General features: G+C 34.5%; 1 protein-coding gene across 2 annotated transcripts in view; it reads left to right on the top strand.

Annotated features, from left to right (window-relative positions):
• The window catches only part of RASA1 (RAS p21 protein activator 1), a 117030-nt gene that overhangs the window by 66065 nt on the left and 27189 nt on the right, over positions 1–23776 (top strand). For both annotated transcript variants that reach the window (XM_017656088.3, XM_073234377.1), the window contains exons 7-11: positions 1880–1932; positions 4185–4335; positions 8345–8423; positions 19803–19923; positions 20686–20842. In XM_017656088.3, the coding sequence (XP_017511577.2) occupies positions 1880–1932; positions 4185–4335; positions 8345–8423; positions 19803–19923; positions 20686–20842 (561 nt within the window). The remainder of the gene's footprint in view (positions 1–1879; positions 1933–4184; positions 4336–8344; positions 8424–19802; positions 19924–20685; positions 20843–23776) is intronic.

Raw genomic sequence — 23776 nt, 5'->3', positions numbered from 1 at the left:
ATCCTCTGAATAGTTCTTGTGTCTAGTTCTATTTCTTGTCATTTCTAGTTGTACCTTTGGCTTTCCATCTTACAGATCTTCAAATGCATAATACTGTTTTTCTCCTTTGTTTAAGCTTCTTCCTAGGCCAGAATTCCCCTCCATTGTGTTTAGTTAGTTCCTAATCTTACTTAAGGACTTAAATCATTTATCACTCTTACCAAGAAGTCTTCCTTTAATTTCTCCTTACACACTCTACAGAATTAGTGCCCTTCTCTGTTAATCCAGAAGTGCTTTTGGTTCATACTTATCACTGTGCTTTATTGTATTTTCAACATTGTTATAAATTATATGGTATTTCTGTCCCTTTTTCGCACTAGAAGGGGACTTCCTAAGACACTCATCTTTCTATCATTGGTACAAGCCATGTCCTTCAATTATATACATTTTATATATGGTAATAAATGTGTGAATGAGGAAACTCATTTTTCTCTAAATTTGCTCTCTAAACTTCATTTGTTGCCCACCTGTTTCAATTCCCTTTTTTCCCTTTATTTCAGCTGTAAGAATATAGGATTGGCTTTGAGGTCATTTAATCAACTCTGTTCCAGAATATAGAAATCTGGTTCTAGAATTTATAGTAAATGGTTGTATATATTACACTTGAATGCAATTATGGAAGCTTACTACCTTTTAAGACAGGCTGGGCTGCTCCAGTTGTTATATACTTGCTTTATATTATTTATAATTTGCATTGACAGCACCAGGAAGTCTGAATTAGTGAGTTAATGACTGGAATAGAATTAAAGAGAGAATTTAAAAGTTTAACAGTTCTTTAATGTGAAAAGGTAAAAATTCAGTTATATTGTATACTTTGACCAGTAATAGTACAGATGATTTAAAACAGTATTAACAGCCTCTAAACCTGTAACATTGGATTTTAAAGCATTTTTATATGTTTTAATCTTGTAGTGTTTTTACTTTCCAATGTTTGTTCTTTAAGTCACTACTATAAATAATTGTAGATTCTAGATACGGTAACTGTAGGGCCTAGATAAGAATATATGGCAGAGTGGTAGAGAGCAATCTGAAGGTGTCAGTGTGGGCATTAACGTGTGTCAATCAGCAAGATTGTCCTTCATGTGAGCAGATTTTAAGTAATTGAATTATTAGTAATTAATTTTCAAAATCAAAGACATTTATTGTAAGGTAAAACTTAAGTAGTAATTATATGCAATAGATCTTTACTATAATGCCATTTATAATAATTTCTGAAGACTTATTTTAAGTGTACAGAATATAAAATACTCTAGCAATGTAATTTGCTAGGCCATTACCTCTAATAGAATTAGGAATACTAAGCCATTCTTTTCTTTCAGTTCTTGATGTTGGCATCTGATCTTTCTCATTCCTCAGTCGTGTTTTCTGACTTTCAGTAACATATGAATCAGCCATGTTTATTTTATTTCAAGAGAGAGAACTTAACACATATTATAGGGAAATTCACTTTGAGAGAGAGATGAGGAAGATTACCTCACTGATTTTTTTTCTGGGCAGTTCTGTAGTGGGCTCTTCCTCTTCGCCCCACCCCCACCCCAGAAAAAGAGAACAGTAGCTATAATTTAAGCATAAAGTCCTTGCTGTTTTTGTACTAGTAATTAATATGGAAGTTATAGTTCATAGTAGATAGTCCCTAATTTTTCTATATATTGCTGAAATTAGGTGTTTTTACAAAGTATAATATAAATGTAAAAGGAATAAGATAATTTGATCAATTGCATTGTATTTATTTCATTGTGCCAACTTGAATTAAACTTACATTATGTTGGTTGTTTAGTTTTGAGTGTATAAATAACAAAAAGACTTCTGATTTTCATATTTGATTTGTTCTCTTTTTAAGATGGTTCCATGGGAAAATCTCCAAACAAGAAGCTTATAACTTACTAATGACAGGTGCTTGTATATTCATTTGCCTTTTCTAACATCTTTGTTTGAAAAGAATAAAATCAACCTTTTGTGTAGTGTATTTTGCCTTCAGCATTCATTTTATATTAATGCATATTGTAACTTTTTGCTCAGTGCAGAGAAACTGGTGTGTGATTTGTTTTTTGGTATTTGGTATTTCATAAATAGTATAAAATATGTAGTATAAAATACAGTTAACTGTGTTTTCCTTCTGCTCAGGCCCCTGTCCTCTTCTTCAAAGATAGCACCAGATAAAACTTTTTTTCTGTGTCTCTAGAAATTTTTTACATCTGTGTGTATCTCCCTTCCTCATCCCTACACATACCCCTATATACACACCCTCACAGGAACATGCAAAACACTTTTTTCATATTAGAATATATTTTGGGAGATCATCCCATATCTGCATATATAGATTTTCATTATTCTCTTTAATGACTGTAAGCTTTCCATTATATAAATCCCATAACTTACTATCTGCTCTCTATGGAGGAAATGCTACATTGTTTTCATTTTTTTGCTGTTCAATTGCAGCAAATGTTCATGCAATTATCTTTGTGTATTGTGGAATTACAATATTGGGCCTTATTTAAAATATATTAATTTCAACATATCCCAAGACATTGTGGATATCGGGATAATGCAAAGTAAAAATTGACTTGTATTGTGGGCTTATTGTCTAAAACAGAAACCATCCTGTCATCATTTATCCTAACTAAACATTTAAGACTGAAATAATTTAGCTATCAATAACCTGTCCAGTAAATCATACCTAATAATGATTTAAGACAAGTTTAAGCCATAATCTGCAATTTAGAAAGAAGTCTTAGTTCTTTAAAAACAACCAGAGTTCTCTAGCTTCTGTATATGGTGAATAAATTCTTAATTACTAGAGATGTTGTCTGAGTTAGCTGTTTAAAGCCATAAGGTATTGCATTTAAATGTAATTAATACTTGGCTCTTTTGAAAGATTTGAGGCAATTATAGAAGTGTTCAATTTTATTTTGAGAATATAGGTTAAGTAGGTTAAAGATAAATTGAAAAACATTACAGTGCTCTGTGGTGAGAGAGACCAAATGCTCAACCGAAATATGTTAATCAGTTTTTCAAAATGGGACCAAAATATTTATTTTAGTGAATTTACTGAATTTTGAATATAAGTTTATATTTCTGAACTTGTACCACCAAATTCTTGAGGTACTCATTTTGATTTTAGGCATGTAAAGTTGAAAAGGAGCTGAACTTAATTTCCCTACATTATTTTTTATTTTCTTTGGATCATGGGTTTTTAAGAATCTGCCAATTTTTCTCCCCTAAAAAGTACATATAAACCCTTGAATGTACAATTTTGCAGTAATTCCTATTTCTGTATTTAACATGAAATTACTTAGTAGTAAGTGCCTTGTTTAAATGATTGGAACTATTAGTAAGTTACGTAAAAATTACACTTAGTGTTCACTGTGCTTTCCTAAAAGCAATCCAGTTCTGATTTCTGTCAGCAATTTTGCTTAATCTATATATAATCTGCAGGACAGCAAAAGATCTAAGAAAAGGAAAATATATTCCTTAAATAGGGAAAAGGCAAAGCATCTTAGGGTTAGGAGTCACTGTCAATTGAAGATAACAAAAAGACTTCTAAAATTAATATGAAGATATTTAATGTATGAAAATTCACTTCTACATGACTTTTCAGGATCATACCTATTCAATAAAATATAGTGCATGTATATTGATTTGGGCAAGGTACACAGATATTTCAGTTGTTTTGAATCTACTTTGTAAGCTTTTGGTACTATTTTATTACAGTTGGTACCTTTTAATATTTAAGTAGTAGTGCTAAGTATAGAGTATTCCTAAGGAAAAATCACTTTTTTAGACCCTTCTCATTAAGGGGATTTACAAACAGAAAGTAGCATTTTAGCCAGTAATCCCCTACCTGTGGTTGATTATTTATTTTCAAGTTACGGCAAGTATAGGCATTACTAACTAGATGTCACTGCTGCGGACATCTACCTTGTATTTTTATGTAATAAAGACAAGCAGCATCATGGGTGGCTGTGACTCATAAATGGGAATTTCTTTTTTTTTAATGTCTTAAAATTGTTTTTATTATAAAATAAGTTACTCGTGAAAATACGTATGTTTATGACCTTTGAACATACTTTGTAATTATACTACTCAACACTTTTCCTTTTTTATTTGATAATTAGGAAATAAAACTAACAGCTTAATTTTTACAGTTGGTCAAGTCTGCAGTTTTCTTGTGAGGCCCTCAGATAATACCCCTGGTGACTATTCACTTTATTTTCGGACCAATGAAAATATTCAGCGATTTAAAATATGTCCAACACCAAACAATCAGTTTATGATGGGAGGCCGATACTATAACAGGTAAGTTGTAAAAAATTTTTAGTTATTTTTTACTTTGTGGCAAAATAGTTGAAATCTCAATATTAGAGTATATCAGATTCAAAATTACATGAGTTTCTGACTTTTTAAAATTCAAAATTATAAGAACTTTAATATAATTTAATAGTAGCCATATCTCTGAATTGAGACAGTGTTAGATTTGAATATAAATTAGTAATTTATAATTTGTATTCCTTCCAAAATAATTTGTCAGTTTTTTTTATTGTTTATGTACAAACTGTTTGCAGTAAATCTGCTTAACCCATATATAATCTGCAAGACAGCAAAACATCTAAGAAAAGAAAAGTACATTCTATTCTTTTATCAGTGAGACATTTACTAGGAGAAAAAAGTTCTTGAAGAGTAACCTGCTACTTATACAAATGTAACCCTGTAATTAAGTCCTCAAATTGATATTTATTTGTAATTACTGTTTCCTACTTCTCATCTTTAAAATTCAAAGTAAATGCTTTTCCTATCTCAGCACTCAAAGTGGACTTTAGTTGCTTGCTTAGAAAAATAATAGAGAAAAAAATGATAGAATGTCAGCTATTTTTTTGTGTATACTTGAAAGCAGTCTTTCATTTTATTTCCGAATGTAAAGGTTTTCCCATACTGGAGAACTCTAGCATTATTTTTCTCTTTTGGAGGCTTGCATAAACTAAAATGCTGGCATTGGCCTAGTTTAATCCCTTGTACCACAGAAGCATTCTCCATCCTATTTACAATTTCTCTTAACTCTGCCTTGACCTTTGATTATGTAGAAATCCAGCAGCTGGTTTATGTCAAAAACCAAAAACAAGTTCTAATTGCTTGTCAGAAGTTCAGTGGACAGTTGTCTAATTCAAATGGAAGATGTGAGCCTCAGTAGTTAGATCCTTTTTTTTTTTTGCACGTTCATATGCTAGCTGCTGTACCCTCTTTTAGTAGTCTAATCTTTAGGCATCCTCGACTGAATAGCTAGCTGCAGTTTGAGCTCTTTATGAAGAAAAATTAACTTTTCCCATTGTCTAGTATTCTAGGGATTTGGAATATATAAAACTATAAATTGAAAACATTCTTAACTGAATTGGGAAGTGTCCATCTAGAGAGTTTTTTTTAAAGGTAAAATATATAGATAATATTTGGAGGGGAACTTGTTTTGCTTATTGATTTAAACTTCCTTATGATACACATTCTGCAAAGATGAAAATTATTCCTACATAATAGAGGCAGTTTGTAAAGAAAAAAGGTACTCTTTTATTGATAAAGACAGGAGTGAAATAGGAAGAAAGAAGTATTTAAAGTATATTTCTTTCCAAATTCCTGCAGAATTATTAGTCCACTTGCAAATTATGACTTAAGAAATTTAAAAAATATGTTAGTGTCCATGATCTTTCTCCCAAATCTTCCATAGGGATATGTTGATCTTACGAGGTTTAGAAATCTTTTTGTTTCTAGCTTTAATATTAAAAACAGTTTTTTTAAGGGAAGTCAAAATTATGTGCATCCAGTATTTTGAAAATGGCAGTTTTTATGGTTCTTATGGGAATATATACTCTTATTTCAGCATTAACATCAGTAATGAAGCTATTCTTAAAAAGATACACCTTTGCGATTATTATATATTGTTGAGATATGAAAGTGTAAAGTTGGGTTACCCAATAAATCTATATAACGGCCATACTCTTCTGTTCTTTCCCCCCATTAACTCTTCATTAGTCTTTAGGTAAAGAGAGGTAGCAGTTATATCTGTTTCATTTAGAAACTGCTTTGTTGAGACATACCTTTAACGTTCCTATATACAGAAAATTTTAGAAAAGCAGGAGAGGCATTTAACAGCAAATATAATTCAGCAAATATTTATTGACCAATATATTTTATAAACTGCATTGTATAGATCCTGTGCATATACATTAAAGAAAAGGATACTGTTCCTACATTATTAGTGCTCAGGTCTATTAGAAAATATGGTGAGCTGACTGTGATAAATTCAAAGATATATAAATATGCATAGGAAGATTAGTGGGAAGAAAGTCGTTCAGGTGGTGATGAGAGGACAGGGAGGATTTTGGGAGACTTGAAGATAACAGTATTTATCCTAGGATTCAAGAAGAGAGAGACATGATTTTATTATTAAGTAAATTACTAACATGAAAGTACATGACATAGTATTTCTAGAAATTCATAATTTATTTCAATTTTTAATTTATAATGAACATGTTTTTTAGTTTTCTGAGATGTAAATCTATTTGCTTTTATGGGTAGAACTTTTACAGAATGTCTAGGAAATTTTGGTTTGTTACATCTCCCTTGACTGTTTCTTCATGCATATGGATAAGATGTGAACTAGAGAGTAATTTTTTAAAAATCTTGGAAGTCTAGCTCAATGGTAAAAGTATGTCTGATTAGTTGCCACCCTGTTAAATTTGCTCCTGGTCAGTCTGAACTCCTCTACAACAGTATCCTATGCTTTCAGCTTCTGAACAAGAATTACATTGAACATTGAGGTGCAGTGTAGGATCAGTTTGCATTTTAGTTACCAAGCTAGAAATCTTTGATATTTATTGTTTTTCACAGATTTGATGTTTTTTGCTTTCAAAGACACAGTCATCTCTGGTGGTATCTAGCTGTCTTCAAATGTATTTTTCCTGGTTTTCATTTTTCCTTTAAAATTTCTGAATTTTTGTATGGTATACATTTTTTCTTTAGAGACTTAAAACTGGCTTTGTTCTTTTTATGAAAGTACCTCTTTATTTGTCTTATCCCTCCCCCTACCTGTGTTAAATGCTGCATCTAGTATTTTTTAGTTCATATTCATTTATACTTATTTTTTAATTATTCTTTTCAAGTCTTCTATATTTTGCTTTTTAATATTATACTTATTTTTTAATTATTCTTTTCAAGTCTTCTATATTTTGCTTTTTAATATTATTTATATTTGGCTTAAATTAATTTTTTATAGTGAAGATATTTTTGGATATATGTATATGTGTGTGGATGTATGTGTTTATTTTTGGAGATAGAGATGTATGTGTATGTGCCATACACACACACACACACACACACACACACATATATACATATACATATACATTCCAATTATTCTATGGACAGGAAGAACTGTAAAAAAATAAAATGAGATATATATATACACACACTATATATTCTAGTTATATCAGTAAGAAGAACATGAAAATCAAATGATAGGTTAAACAAGATCTGTTTTGAGAAATGTTTCCTAGGTGTCCCTAAAATGCCATTCCTTCAGTGTGTTAAAGGAAAGTTTAAAGTTCTAAGATTTAAATGTTTAGGACTATAAAATAGCCTATTATGGAGAAATACTTTTATATTAAAAAAAAACTAATTTTACCATGTTAAATTTGTATTAAAATATATTCTATGTCATTGTCAGTTGTCTGACTTGTAATATTTCCCAAATATTGTTTAGCAACTTCTATCAAAGTCATCAATAAGCTTTCCTGCCATAGCAGTAATACTACATGTAAGACTAGTCCCTGGTTTTCCTTTTTTTTTTTTTTATTAATTTGCTTCTGCTTTCACCTTCTATTTATATCTTTTATGATCAGCTCCATCTGATTACTATAAAAGCAGAATATGTAAATGTTTTGATAATAAATATTCTTAAAGTTTACCTGAACTATTTGCTATATAAGTGCCATTTCTCTGCCATCTCTTATTTCTCAATCTCTTAGAAATACTCTTGTTTAAAAAAAAAAAGGGGTAGACCTTTTAATCCTTTTCTCACTTAGAGTGACTTTTCAGTCTTTGTACATGGAAAATTGGAATTTCTGGCTCAGGTATCTGACCTGTAAACCATTATTGTTTTTCTAAAATAATGTGACTGTTATCATATATGTTATTAATGTACTCAGGTTATGTACTTTGGGAAAAAACTTGCAAGTAATGCTTGCTAACAGGGTTTGTGTGTACAAATTTGTATTTTCTGTGAGACAAATCATGTCAATGTTAGTAATTTTTATTTTAACAGCATTGGGGACATCATAGACCACTATCGAAAAGAACAAATTGTTGAAGGATATTATCTTAAGGAACCTGTACCAATGCAGGTCAGTGTTATTTTTCTTTTGTAGTAATTAGCATTTTATTTTGAAATGCATTTTTGGTGGTATGTTTATGCACATATTCATGCATTTAAAACCAGATAAAATTGAAAACTGCAGAGTTTTCAGCTTTCAGAAAGTGAATTGGAAGAGACTCCAAGCTTTTATTTATGTTAGTTCTAGATAAGTAAAAGATCTTGGTGGTGGTCTCAGAACAGAAGCAGCGCTGAAGGCAGAAGCCAAGTACACTGTGTCAAGGTTTCTTGGAGGCAAAAGTGAGCCAAGGAGAAATGCAGCCAGCCTTTTATCTAAGCGAGCATGAAAGTAAGGAAAATAAATAAAAAATGATAGCTAGAAGAAGATATAGGGCCAAGAGTGCTTTAAGCTTTTTTACTTGTTCATTTATTTGCCTGTTTTATGGCAAGAGACTTGAGCATGCCTGTATGCTCTGGGTAAAACCAGTAGTAAAGACAAGAGTCATCGTGGGGGAAGGATAAGGTAGTGGAGATACCTGATAATACAAAGTCCTAGAGAAGACAAGGATGACTAAAAATCCAGAACATGAGAAGAAAGACTGGTTTTGAACAAGAGGGCCTGTTGAATATTAGTTGCTTAATGCATAGGGCAATTGATTAACCTTTGTTTCTGATACTTTCTTCTGCTAATGTGGTGGGAAAAGTTTGTAGCGGGGATTAGAAAAAGGTTACAGACGTAACTTAGAGGTATTGTGGGTTTGGTTCCAGACCACCACTCTAAAGTGAGTCAGGTGTATTTTCTGGTTTCCTAGTTCGTATAAAAGTTGTTTATATTGTTGCCTATTAAAGTATGTAGTAAAATTATGTTTAAAAAACAGTGTTCATACCTTAATTAAAAAATAATTTACTGCTAAAAATTGCTAACCATTGCTCAGCTTTCAGTGAGTCCTAATCTTTTTTTGGGTGAAGGGTCTTAGTGTTGATTGCAGCTGACTGACCAACATGATTGTTGCTGAAAGTTGGGGCGGCTGTGGCAATTTCTTGAAATGGGACAGCAATGAAGTTTGTCACATCAGTTGACTTCCTTTCACAAACTATTTCTCTGTAAATCTTGTGATGCTATTTGATGCATTTTTCCCACAGTACAACTTCAGAATTGGAGTTGATCCTCTTAAATCCTGATGGGCGATTTATCAACTATGTTTAATATAGTATATTCTTTGTGTCATTTCAACAATCTTCACAGGAGTAAATTCTCTTGCAAGCAACCATTTTCTTTGCTCATCCATGAGAAGAAACTCCTCATCCATCCAAGTCTTACCATGAAATTGTGGCAGTTCAGTCACATCTTCAGGCTTCACTTAGTTCTCTTGCTGTTTCCACCACATCTGTAGTTTCGCCTCTGAAGTCTCAAACCCCTCAAAATCGTCCATGAGGGTTGGAATCAGCTTCTTCCAAACTCCTGTGAATTTTGATATTTTGACTTCTTCCCATGAATCATAAATGTTCTTAATAACATTTAGAATGATGAGTCCTTTCTAGAAGGCTTTTGGTTTATTTTGCCCAGATGCATCAGGTGCCACTGTCTATGGCAGCTATAGCCTTATGAAACTTCTTAAATAATAATAAGACTTCAAAGTTGAAATGATGCACTGATCCATGGACTACAAAATGGATGTTGTGTTAGCAGGCATGAACAACATTAATCTTATTTGTCCATCTCCATCTAAGTCCTTGGGTGACCAGGTGCATTGTCAATAAACAGAAATGTTTTGAAAGGAATCTTACTTTTCTGAACAGTAGGTCTCATCAGTGGACTTAAAATATTCAGTAAAGGATGCTATAAACACAAGGGTCCCTTAAGCATTTTTCTTTTTTTAAATTTTATTTTAGTATCATTAATCTACAATTACATGAAGGACATTATGTTTACTAGGCTCCCCCCTTCACCAAGTACCCCCCACATCCCCGTCACAGTCACTGTCCATCAACATAGTAAGATGCTGTAAAATCGCTACTTGTCTTCTCTGTGCTGCACAGCCCTCCCCGTGCCCCCACACACACTATACATGCTAATCGTTATGCCCCCTTTCTTTTTTTCCCACCCTTATCCCTCCCTTCCCACCTGTCCTCAGTCCCTTTCCCTTTGGTAACTATTAGTCCATTCTTGGGTTCTGTGCTTCTGCTGCTGTTTTGTTCCTTCAATTTTCTTTTGTTCTTATACTCCACGTATGAGTGAAATCATTTGGTACTTGTCTTTCTCTGCCTGGCTTATTTCACTGAGCATTATACCCTCTGGCTCCATCCATGTTGTTGCGAATGGTAGGATTTGTTTTTTTCTTATGGCTGAGTAATATTCCATTGTGTATATGTACCACATCTTCTTTATCCATTCATCTACTGATGGACATTTAGGTTGCTTCCATATCTTGGCTATTGTAAATAGTTATGCGATAAACATAGGGGTGCATCTGTCTTTTTCAAACTGGACTGCTGCATTCTTAGGGTAAATTCCTAGAAGTGGAATTCCTGGGTCAAATGGTATTTCTATTTTGAGCATTTTGAGGAACCTCCATACTGCTTTCCACAATGGTTGAACTAACTTACATTCCCACCAGCAGTGTAGGAGGGTTCCCCTTTCTCCACAACCTCGCCAACATTTGTTGTTCTTTGTCTTTTGGATGGTAGCCATCCTTACTGGTGTGAGATGATATCTCATTGTGATTTTAATTTGCATTTCTCTGATGACAAGCAATGTGGAGCATCTTTTCATGTGTCTGTTGGCCATCTGAATTTCTTCTTTAGAGAAATGTCTATTCAGCTCCTCTGCCCATTTTTTAATTGGATTATTTGCTTTTTGTTTGTTGAGGTGTGTGAGCTCTTTATATATTTTGGATGTCAACCCTTTATTGGATCTGTCATTTTCGAATATATTCTCCCATACTGTAGGATACCTTTTTGTTCTATTGATGGTGCCCTTTGCTGTACAGAAGCTTTTCAGCTTGAGATAGTCCCATTTGTTCATTTTTGCGTTTGTTTCCCTTGCCCGGGGAGATATGTTCAAGAAGAGGTCACTCATGTTTATGTCTAAGAGATTTTTGCCTGTTTTTTTCTAAGAGTTTTATGGTTTCATGACTTACATTCAAGTCTTTGATCCATTTCGAATTTACTTTTGTGTATGGGTTTAGACAGTGATCCAGTTTCATTCTCTTACATGTAGCTCTCCAGGTTTGCCAGCACCATCTGTTGAAGACACTCATTTCCCCATTGTATGTCCATGGCCCCTTTATCGAATATTAGTTGACCATGTATGTGTGGGTTAATGTTTGGAGTCTCTATTCTGTTCCATTGGTCTGCAGCTCTGTTCTTGTGCCAGTACCAAATTGTCTTGATTACTGTGGCTTTGTAGTAGAGCTTGAAGTTGGGGAGTGAGATCCCCCCCACTTTATTCTTCCTTCTCAGGATTGATTTAGCTATTCAGGGTCTTTGGTGTTTCTATATGAATTTTTGAACTATTTGTTCCAGTTCATTGATGAATGCTGTTGGTAGTTTGATAGGGATTGCATCGAATCTGTATATTGCTTTGGGCAGGATGGCCATTTTGACAATATTAATTCTTCCTAGCCAGGAGCATGGGATGAGTTTCCATTTGTTAGTGACCTCTTTAATTTCTCTTAAGAGTGTCTTATAGTTTTCAGGGTATAGGTCTTTCACTTCCTTGGTTAGGTTTCTTCCTAGGTATTTTATTCTTTTTGATGCTATTGTGAATGGAATTGTTTTCCTGATTTCTCTTTCTATTAGTTCATTATTAGTGTATAGGAAAGCCACAGATTTTTGTGTGTTAATTTTGTATCCTGCAACTTTGCTGAATTCTGATATTAGCTCTAGTAGTTCTGGAGTGGAGTCTTTAGGGTTTTTTATGTACAATATCATGTCATCTGCAAATAGTGACAGTTTAACTTCTTCTTTACCAATCTGGATTCCTTATATTTCTTTGTTTTGTCTAATTGCGTGGCTAGGACCTCCAGTACTATGTTGAATAACACTGGGGATAGTGGGCATCCCTGTCTTGTTCCCATTCGCAGAGGAAAAGCTTTCAGCTTCTCGCCGTTCAGTATGATATTGGCTGTGGGTTTATCATATATGGCCTTTATTATGTTGAGGTACTTGCCCTCTATACCCATTTTGTTGAGAGTTTTTATCATGAATGGATGTTGAATTTTGTCAAGTGCTTTTTCAGCATCTATGGAGATGATCATGTGGTTTTTGCCTTTCTTTTTGTTGATGTGGTGGATGATGTTGATGGATTTTCGAATGTTGTACCATCCTTGCATCCCTGGGATGAATCCCATTTGGTCATGGTGTATGATCCTTTTGATGTATTTTTGAATCCGGTTTGCTAATATTTTGTTGAGTATTTTTGTATCTACATTCATCAGGGATATTGGTCTGCAGTTCTCTTTTTTGGTGGGGTCTTTGCCTGGTTTTGGTATTAGGGTGATGTTGGCATCATAGAATGAGTTTGGGAGTATTCCCTCCTCTTCTATTTTTTGGAGAACTTTAAGGAGAATGGGTATTATGTCTTTTCTGTATGTCTGATAAAATTCTGAGGTAAATCCATCTGGCCCGGGGGTTTTGTTCCTGGGTAGTTTTTTGATTACCGCTTCAATTTCTTTGCTGGTAATTGGTTTGTTTAGATTTTCTGTTTCTTTCTGGGTCAGCCTTGGAAGGTTGTATTTTTCTAGGAAGTTGTTCATTTCTCCTAGGTTTCCCAGCTTGTTAACATATAGGTTTTCATAGTACTCTCTAATAATGCATTGTATTTCTTTGGGGTCTGTCGTGATTTTTCCTTTCTCGTTTCTGATTCTGTTGATGTGTGTTGATTCTCCTTTTCCTCTTAATAAGTCTGGCTAGAGGCTTATCTATTTTGTTTATTTTCTTAAAGAACCAGCTCTTGGTTTCATTGATTTTTGCTATTGTTCTTTTTTCTCAATTTTATTTATTTCTTCTCTGATCTTTATTATGTCCCTCCTTGTGCTGACCTTAGGCCTCATTTGTTCTTCTTTTTCCAGTTTCGATAATTGTGACATTAGACCATTCATTTGGGATTGTTCTTCCTTCTTTAAATATGCCTGGATTGCTATATACTTTCCTCTTAAGACTGCTTTTGCTGTATCCCACAGTAGTTGGGGCTTTGTGTTGTTGTTGTTGTTTGTTTCCATATATTGCTGGATCTCCATTTTGATTTGGTCATTGATCCATTGATTATTTAGGAGCATGTTGTTTAGCCTCCATGTGTTTGTGAGCCTTTTTGCTTTCTTTGTACAGTTTATTTCTAGTTTTATGCCTTTGTGGTCTGAAAAGTTGGTTGGTAGGATTTCAATCTTTTGGAATTTACTGAGGCTCTTTTTGTGGCCTAGTATGTGGTCTATTCTGGAGAATGTTCCATGTGCACTTGAGAAGAATGTGTATCCTGTTGCTTTTGGATGTAGAGTTCTGTAGATGTCTATTAGGTCCATCTGTTCTAGTGTGTTGTTCAGTGCCTCTGTGTCCTTACTTATTTTCTGTGTGGTGGATCTGTCCTTTGGAGTGAGTGGTGTGTTGAAGTCTCCCAAAATGAATGCATTGCATTGTATTTCCTCCTTTAGTTCTGGTGGTATGTATTTCACATATGCTGGTGCTCCTGTGTTGGTTGCAGATATATTTATAATAGTTATATCCACTTGTTGGACTGAGCCCTTTGTCATTATGTAATGTCCTTCTTTATCTCTTGTTACTTTCTTTGTTTTGAAGTCTATTTTGTCTGATACTCGTATTGCAACACCTGCTTTCTTCTCCGTGTCGTTTGCATGAAATATCGTTTTCCATCCCTTCACTTTAAGTCTGTGCGTGTCTTTGGGTTTGAGGCCAGTCTCTTGTAAGCAGCATACGGATGGGTCTTGCTTTTTTATCCATTCTATTACTCTGTGTCTTTTGATTGGTGCATTCATTTCATTTGCATTTAGGGTGATTATTGAAAGGTATGTACTTATTGCCATTGCAGGCTCTAAGTCTGTGGTTACCAAAGGTTCAAGGTTGGCTTCTTTACTCTCTTTCTATCTAACTTAACTCGCTTATTGAGCTATTATAAACACGGTCTGATGAATCATTATTTCTCTCCCTTCTTATTCCTCCTCCTCCCTTCTTCATATGGTGGGTGTTTTGTTCTGTGCTCTTTTTAGGAGTGCTCCCATCTAGAGCAGTCCCTGTAAGATGCCCTGTAGAGGTGTTTTGTGGGAGGCAAATTCCCTCAAATTTTGCTTGTCTGGGAATTGTTTAATCCCTCCTTCATATTTAAATGATAATCGTGCTAGATACAGTATCCTTGGTTCAAGGCCCTTCTGTTTCAGTGCATTAAGTATATCATGCCATTCTCTTCTGGCCTGTAGGGTTTCTGTTTAGATGTCTGATGATAGCCTGATGGGTTTTCCTTTGTAGGTAACCTTTTTTCTCTCTCTGGCTGCCTTTAATACTCTGTCCTTGTCCTTGATCTTTGCCGTTTTAATTATTATGTGTCTTGGTGTTGTCCTCTTTGGGTCCGGTCTCTCGGGAGTTCTGTGTGCTTCCGTGGTCTGAGCAACTATTTCCTCCCCCAGTTTAGGGAAGTTTTCAGAAATTATTTCTTCAAAGACATTTTCTATCCCTTTTTCTCTTTCTTCTTCTTCTGGTGCCCCTATAATGTGGATATTGTTCTGTTTAGATTGGTCACTCAGCTCTCTTAGAATTCTTTCATTCCTGGAGATCCCTTTATCTCTCTCTGCATCAGCTTCTCTGCATTCCTGTTCTCTGTTTTCTAGTCCATTAATGGTCTCTTGCATCTCGTTTTGAAGTCCTTCCAGAGCTTGTTTTATTTCTGTATTCTCCTTCCTTAGTTCTTGCATATTTCTCTGCAAGTCCATCAACATGGTTATGACTTTTGTTTTGAATTCTTTTTCAGGAAGACTGGTTAAATCTATCTCCCCAGGTTCCTTCTCAGGGGAAGATGTAGAAGATGTCGAAGCTGTCTGGGTTAGTCTTGTCTGGATTAAATTTTTTTGCTTTTTCATGTTGATAGGTGCAATCGTGAGCTATTGACTTTCTGTCAGCTGGGAGAGCCAAGGCTTTCCAGTTGCTCCTGGCCTTTCTTTACTGGAACAACTGCGACCCCTAGTGACTTGTGTTGGGCAATTGCGTGTAGACTGGGTCTCTGTATCTTGCCCGGCCGGTATGGAGGAAGCTCCCTTGCTGTGGGTGTGGCCAGCCTCAGGCAGCTGCTCTGCTATGGCGGGACCCTGGAGGGGTAATGGATGGGGGGCTGTTTGGCTGTTTACCTCTGTGAGGGTTCTCAGAGCTGTTGTCCAGGGACTTAGTGTATCCTTAGTTCCCTGGAATTTCCAGCTGCTGGACTGTGACCTGGGATGCTTCCGTCCTGCTTTGGGGTCCCTGTCCCTTTAAGACTTTCAAAAAGCACTCGCCTTTCTTTGTCACAGTGGCGCCGGCTTCGGGACCCACTCACAGGTCCTACTCTCCTGCTTCCCTAGTTTCCAGCACTCCGTGCATGCACTGTGTCTGCGCTCTGGTGCGGATGGCTAGGGCTGGGTGTTCAGAAGTCCTGGGCTCCCTCTCCCTCCCTGCTCTGTCTGCTCTCCTCCTGCCGGGAACTGGGGTGAGGGGCCCTGGGTCCCCCTGGGCTGCGGCTTGTATCTTACTCCCTTTCACCAGGCGCTGGGTTCTCGTAGGTGTGGATGTAGTCTGGCTGTTGTCCTGTGTCTTCTGGTCTCTCTTTTAGGAATAGTTGTATTTTTTAAAAATATATATCTTTTTGGGAGGAGATTCCCACTGTTCTACTCACGTCGCCATCTTGGCTCCTCCCCGCTTCCCTTAAGCATTGTTCTTAAGGGACCTAGGATTTCCAGAATGGTAAATGAGCATTGGCTTCAACTGAAAGTCACCCGTTCTTTAGCCCCTAACAAGAGAGTCAGCCTCTCCTTTGAAGCTTTGAAACCAGGCATTGACTTTATAGTGCACAAAAGTCAGAGGGATCCATTTAAAATGTGAGTCAGATCATTTCACTCCCCCGTGAAGGTTGTCTCCATTTCTCTCAGAGTAGAAGCTAGAGTCCTCACGAGGGCATACAAGACCCTAGAGTGGCATCCCATTGCTGGACTCATCTCATTCTACGTTCTCTCACTTGTCTCCACTCTTAATGGCTTCTCTGCTGTATTTTAAAATATGCCAAGCTCTTTGCTGAATTAGGGTCTTTGCTCTAGCTGTTCACTCTGCTCAAAATGATTTTCCTTAAAGTATCCGTGTGTCTCACTCTTACTTTTTTCAAGTTTTGCTCAAAAATTAACTTCACAATGAGAATTAACCTTACAGCTTATTTAATGCTGCTCCTTGCCCTACTCTGTAAAGCACTTACCATACAATTTACTTATTGTTTATTATCTCTTTTTCTCATTAGACTGTAATTTCTTTGGTGATAGGATCTTTGATTTGTTCACTGATATATCTCAAGAACTGGAATAGCACCTGGCACTCAACAAACAATTATTGATTAATTCATTAAATGGAGTTTCCCTAGCCATTGAGTTGAAAAGGTCAGGATTTACAACTGAAGTCTGGCTTTAGGAGACTGCATACCTAATTTCTATGCAAAAGGTTGCTTCAATGACTGTCAGACTCTCAGTGAGACCATATTATCTCCTTCTCATGGGGAGGAATGTTTTAAGAGTTCCTTCTCCAAAACTGTGTAGAGAAAAGGCTGAGAAGCCTATCTTCCTATCACAGTTATTTACTAGAATTTGGAAAATGAAGTTGTGTCCTTGCCAGTAGTGTCTTCTTATACGTGAATCCTTTAGGAGTTGTAGATCAGTATATCAGCCCTTACCTTAATATAATCCAGAAAAGACCTAAGAGATTATCTTGATCAGATATTGAAATACAAATATTGGTGAAGTAATATATCCTAAATAACAAACTTAACAAATACACCCCATTCTAGAGCTAATACTAAATATTATCATTATTGAAACAAAGACTGCTAAGTATAAATCTATAACCAGAAAGGTAGTTACCACTATTTGTCATCTGGGTCTGATGTATCCTTTTTAATTTTTTATATTCTTAAGTCCCTGCTATAGATCCTAGTTGCAGATTTCAGGTATATCCCTAACAAGTTCTTGCTTATAATTACTCTGGTTCTTGTCATTTTCCACTGTCTGAATGCAGTAGTGTTTCCAGATTTTATATATAGCTCTGCTGGGTTCTAGTTTATGATTATTTCCTGTTGTTTCCATACTTGCATCAAATGCAATCCTTTTGAAAACTTTGATGACTCATAATTTTGTTTGAGAGTATAGTTTTCTTTGCTCCATAAGATGTAAAATATTTTTAAGTGTCAGTTTATAAATATCATTTAGAATGATCAGTACTGTGAATTTCTATATCATATGTTCCCTTCCAATAACTTTTAGATACAGAGCACCTTTTGTCCACTTGCAAATCATATTAAGTAATCTTGGTGCACAAACATAAACATTTAAGGAACCCTCATTTCTTTTTAGAAAAACAGGATAATCTAGATTGTTGTCACAAAATATTGCATGATGATGTCCTTCCTATTAAAAAATAACTAGGTGAGAACACCCTATTTCATTTTTTTCTCCTAGAAATATATTGTTCACTCAGTGATTCTTGAGTTCGAGAAAATTCATCAAGGATATTATCATCTGAAGAGTTATAGTCTGAAATTTTGCTTATCAAAATCAATTTTATCCTCACAGTAGATCCCAGAGTACTGCTGTTCCTCACATTCAACCTCTGATCAACAACTGTCAAATATCTTAATTTGTCAGTTTTTTCGTTTTGCTATTATGAGCAGAAAATTAAGAATTCTGAATTTTCAGCTTGTTTAATAAAAGCTAAAAAGGTGCTGAAGATGGTCTTCTATACTTTTTTGAAAGATGCTACAATACTTGGCAACACAGTAAAAAAAAATTCAAAGGGTGATGCAGTGGAGATGATTTATTTCACTATTGCATCATCCTCTAGGCCAAGGGTTGGCAAACTTTTCTGTAAAGGGTCAGAAAATATTTTAGGTTTTGTGAGCCAGTAAGTCTTGGTCTCAGCTACTGAAAACTCTGCCTCTGTAGTGTGAAGCAACCACAGACAATATGTAAAGGAATGAGTATGGTTGTGTTCCAGTTAAACATAATGTCCAAAAACAGGAGCTGGATTTGGTACATATGCCATAATTTGCCGACTCCTGCTCTGTAGCATACATGGGAATAAGTATGCATTATGATGAGCTGGTTCCTAGGATGATGAAACAGCAGAATATTTCAAGATATACAAAAAATAAGATTCTCGAAAGTCCCAAAATTTATGAAACGATCAGGTGGACCCATGAAGTCTCTAAAAAAATAAAGTCATAAAATATTTATCCTTGCAAATAGGCAGAACTGTCCACAAAAGACACTAATGATCTAAAATTGTGTCCAATGGACCCTGATGGTAAATGAAGATTAATTTATTTTGGAAAGATTATTATAAAGGCACTCTTCTCTTTATATAGTCTTCCCACATCATAATAATTTTTGTTATTTGGGGGGGGTGGATTTAGCAGTTAAGAGACAATGCATTTCTAAAAGTGTTGTACAAAATCACCAGTGGGTTTATGAGAAAAGTGGGGCTAGGGGTACAGCACACAGTCTTTTTATCAGTGACACATAAAGGTAAGAACCTAATAAAATGTAGCAGTTTTTGTAAATGCTAAATGGTTAAATATTTAAATGCTATAGTAAATATGGCACTTTACTTTAAAAAAGTCTTGAAGCTTACTCGTGGAAGGTTTGTGAATATGGTGAAGTGGTAGGAGGACGATTATATGAAATCAGATAGCATTATAACACCACATGCGGATGGATGGCTGTGGCGTATAGCACAGTGAACATAGGGAGCTGTTAGTTATTTGAGGTGTGTTTTGTATGTTCCCACGTATCTCAGCTGGGTACAGTTTTCTCCAATCATCGTGTTTCTAGCACATGTAATTTGTGCATAAGTAAGCATGAATTTGCTCTGTGCTTGAACTGGTTCCTAATTCATCAGTTATGTTGGGACAGATCATGTTTTTAAAACAGTGTTACTTGCTGCAAAACACAACAAAACTGTTTTTGAAAATAGCTTATTGTCCATGTTCTTGAGAAATGGTAAGGGACCCTTTTTGAAAGCAAAAGATCTCTTAATATATGTTAAATTATTTTAGATTTTAGTATTTAAAAAGATTTTTTAATGTCTCAGTGACACATCTGGTTTTTAGGTGGTAATTCAGTAGATTTTACTTCAATTTACATCAAGAATTCATGAAATAATTTTAATATTTTAAATTCAGGATCAAGAACAAGTACTCAATGATACAGTAGATGGGAAGGAAATCTATAATACAATTCGTCGTAAGACAAAGGATGCCTTTTATAAAAATATTGTTAAAAAAGGTTATCTCCTAAAAAAGGGTAAGTAGAAACTTTTAAGACAAAATTCAGTTTCAGTTATTTTACTGATAACATTTAATAGAAGCATTGTAAATACTGGGCATAAAACTTACTATAGAGTTATGTATTTAATTGTTTGATATGAAATATTAGTAATTGACCCTTGGTTAGCCTTTTATCTAAGTGTCCTTCAAATTCTAGAGTCTAGGTATAATAAGTCCACATTTCCAAGCAGAGTTTTAGAAAACAAACATATTTTTCCAAGTAAGTCTTCAAATCCTGAAATCAGTTCCAGTGCAAGTTATTTGATTCTTTGTCCGTTCTGAAAGACCTCATACTTTTTTTTTTCTTTAAAGAGAAACTTCTAATGGCACTTGGCACATTTCATAGAATCGATGTTTCTATTTTATAGATTTGCCTCAATTTGACATTAATCAAGGTTAAGGGGTTTGAAGAACTTGTAGTTAGAGGAAGAATTTTTTTCTTATGACTAAAAAAGAATTACTCCTAAGCAAGATTTTAAAGATTTTATCATAATGAACTCCAAAAATAGTTAAGGTACTCTTGCCACAGTCTGTGATTCACTGAAACAAGCAATATAATAAAAGTCATTTTTCTACATATAAATTACAGATATTTTCTCTTTTATAAGGACTGGTATGTAATTTAAGCTTTGGAAAAAAACAATTAAATTTTTATTTTCAGCTACAGTTTTTATTACTTTAATGTATATGACTTCAAAGTTCATGATTTGGCTAAGGGAAAACCTTTTTATTTAAACAGGTAAAGGAAAACGGTGGAAAAATTTATATTTCATCTTAGAGGGCAGTGATGCTCAACTTATTTATTTTGAAAGTGAAAAACGAGCTACAAAGCCAAAAGGATTAATAGATCTCAGCGTTTGTTCTGTCTATGTTGTTCACGATAGTCTCTTTGGCAGGTAAGAATGGTTTCCTCTTTCTTTTTGGAATTGTTATAGTAACAGTGGGCATGTTTAGACTGTTTCAAAGCATAGCAAACCAATTTTGAGAGCCCTAAAATCATCTGAAAATGTTAGATATACTTTCTCAGGTAATTTTTGTCTTCCTTATTTATTTTAGACTAACCTGTGCATAAATTCTATTCCACTGTTATTAATTAGAAATCTTTGGAATGACATTTCCTGTAGTAAGACTTGATCTGTACTTGGCATGTTCTTCCCTTCCCCAATGACAAGTCTTTTGAGTGAGTGCCTTGGAGTCTTATCATCTTAACCCTATTTTATCACATTTTCTGTTACCTCAGTGCACCTAATAGTACTAGGTACACTCAGTTAAACATGTGGCTTGGAAATCTGGCATTCAGAAACAATCATAAAAAGTATTTCACTAGAAGGAGAATATTTCAGTTAAATATTTTTAAATATTTTAAAGTTAAAACATTTCTTCTTAATTTCAAAGTTTTTAAAAGAAAATAAATAAAAATGTATATATATAAGCTGAAGCTAAACCCTGAATGTCACAAGGCAAATCCAGCTTGATTTGTGTTTTTGCTCAACAATGGCCTTTGTAACTCTCAGAATAATCAATAATCCATTCCAGAGTCCTTTCAGATAATATTTATCACTTTTATTATCTATTATTATGATTAAGAAAACAAAACAAAAATGTTTTTAACAACTTCCTTATCTACTGTAGGATGGCATTTCTGCTAGGCAAATCTAGTTTTATCCTATTCGTTGGAAAACCTTTAAGTACTTGTAGAGCCATACGCCTTGTTGTTTTTCTTCAAACTGTTTTTAGAATCGTATCAGTGTTGTTTGTACTTTTAATAGATAGCGTTTTTTTTTAAATGGCCAAATAGGTTTGATAAATGCTGAGTCAAAGTTTCCCTTACAACAGGGTTCTTTTTTAGTCTTAGCCCATGTGTGTGTTGTGAATCAGTCACTAAGAAGGAAGTTTAATGTGAAATATTTCATGAATTCTTTTGACCTTGATAGTCCCCTTTTTCCCCATAGCACATAAAAACCAGCAAAAAAAAAGCTTGGATAAATAGGATTTCCTAATTTTTTTTTCTACTTTAACAGTATGGGAATCTTGGCCTTCAGGTATGGTTAAATCAGACCTCTAGGTCCTTTTCATTTTTCTGCTCTTCCTTCCTGTATGCTGCATTCTTCCTCGAATCAGCTTCCTTCAAGATAGCAAAGTGGTAAACAATACCAGAGCAAGGAGAGTGAGCATTCCCCTCCAGTAACCTGAAAATCCTGTAAATGCACTAGTTAGCCACCTCTTAATCAGTCTTCACTCTTGGGTTATCTGAAGTAGCAAATGGGATTACCTTCACTAAGTAAGGCCATTAGGTGCCCAACCCTGCCGCTAGAGAGAGATTCCACACAAATAGTAAGGCTGTTATACCCTGTGGGAGAATGAAATGGATGCTGGGGAGATGACACTATTCACTACCAAATACAACTTCTTAATGCTATTAACAGTAGCAAGAGGGAGGAGATTGTGGGGACAAGCTTATTGAGATAATATGAAATAGGTTCTTAAGATGAGCCTTGGAGGATGGCTATGGATTCATTTAGATAGAGCAGAGCTTCCCAAGTTAAGAGGTGTCCCTTGAGATATTGGTCATAAAATATTGTTTTTTTAAAACACTAAAACAAATGTCTTATTTACATTTCAAAAAATTATGCAACTTGAAATCATATGACTCCTTCTAGAAACTGTTCTAATTCATCATTTTATTGTGGCAAAATAAATGGTGCATAATACTTAACAGACAGAGAAGTTCTCTGTAGTGGCCATACTTCATTCCCTCTGTCTTCTTATTCACCCAGTTACTCTGAATATTACTTTATTTCAGTTTTTTCTTGATCATCTTTGAAATTGTTTTTTGTGTTTGTCTGTAAAATGTAGTTTAATTTTGTCTTTTATGTGTTTTCTGTTACTACATAAGTTAAAATTGTTTTCATTATTGTAAAATATAAAAGGGAGTTCTTGAAAAAGTAAGATATTTTTCCTTGTTCTTTATGATCATCTTTAATGTACAGATACTTACTTTCCCACTATAAAGGGCAGTTTGGTGATTAAAGCTGGAAAGTCACTAAATTCACAAGATAAAAATAGTAGCTTTAATTAAAAAAATTCAGCCCATTAATTAAGACCACTTAAGAAACATACTGGATTTACCTATCCAAATTCAGTATCTTCTCTTCCTCAGTCTAAATATTTTATTTGCATATAAGTTATTGAATAAATCAGTGGTGCCAAGCACATTGTGCTGGTACCATGCCACTAAAAAACTGTAAGCTCCTTGTTAGCAGATCACTAAATTAATAGCTAAAGCTAAAACCAAAATGATTCACACAGAGTTGGGGAATTGCTTGTTCTACCTGTGTGCATGGATATTGCCAAGTCTATGTTTGAGGCCAAAAAGCAAAGGAAATTAGATGAGGTACCACTTTCCGAGTATTGGATTGTGTTCAGACAGTTTTATCAGTAAATGCATTGGTGAATCAGATAATAGGCTGTATACAGAACCAGAGATTATATTCTCATACAGACTGATGAATCTACAGACATTAGAGAAATACTTGGAAATAAATTATTGGTCATTCAAAGAAATAACAAAGGACATTAGTAAGGATAAAGTATTCAAATAAATCTTTTGAAACAAAGAAGTACTATGGAAATAAAGTATTAAATTTATGATTGATAAGGCAGGCTTCATGATAGGAACATTTAAAGGTTTTACATAAAAAATGCATTCTGGAAGCAGCAGAATCAAGAATAGTTGTTTCCATCATTACCTAGTTTGGGCAAGTTAGTTATTTTCAATAACCCTAAATAGCCACATTCATAGAATAACAAGCTTGAACTACTTTGTTTCC

This window comes from Manis javanica, chromosome 1, assembly GCF_040802235.1.
Source record: "Manis javanica isolate MJ-LG chromosome 1, MJ_LKY, whole genome shotgun sequence".
Lineage (NCBI taxonomy): Eukaryota > Metazoa > Chordata > Mammalia > Pholidota > Manidae > Manis > Manis javanica.
This window is presented reverse-complemented; position numbering and strand designations above follow the sequence as displayed.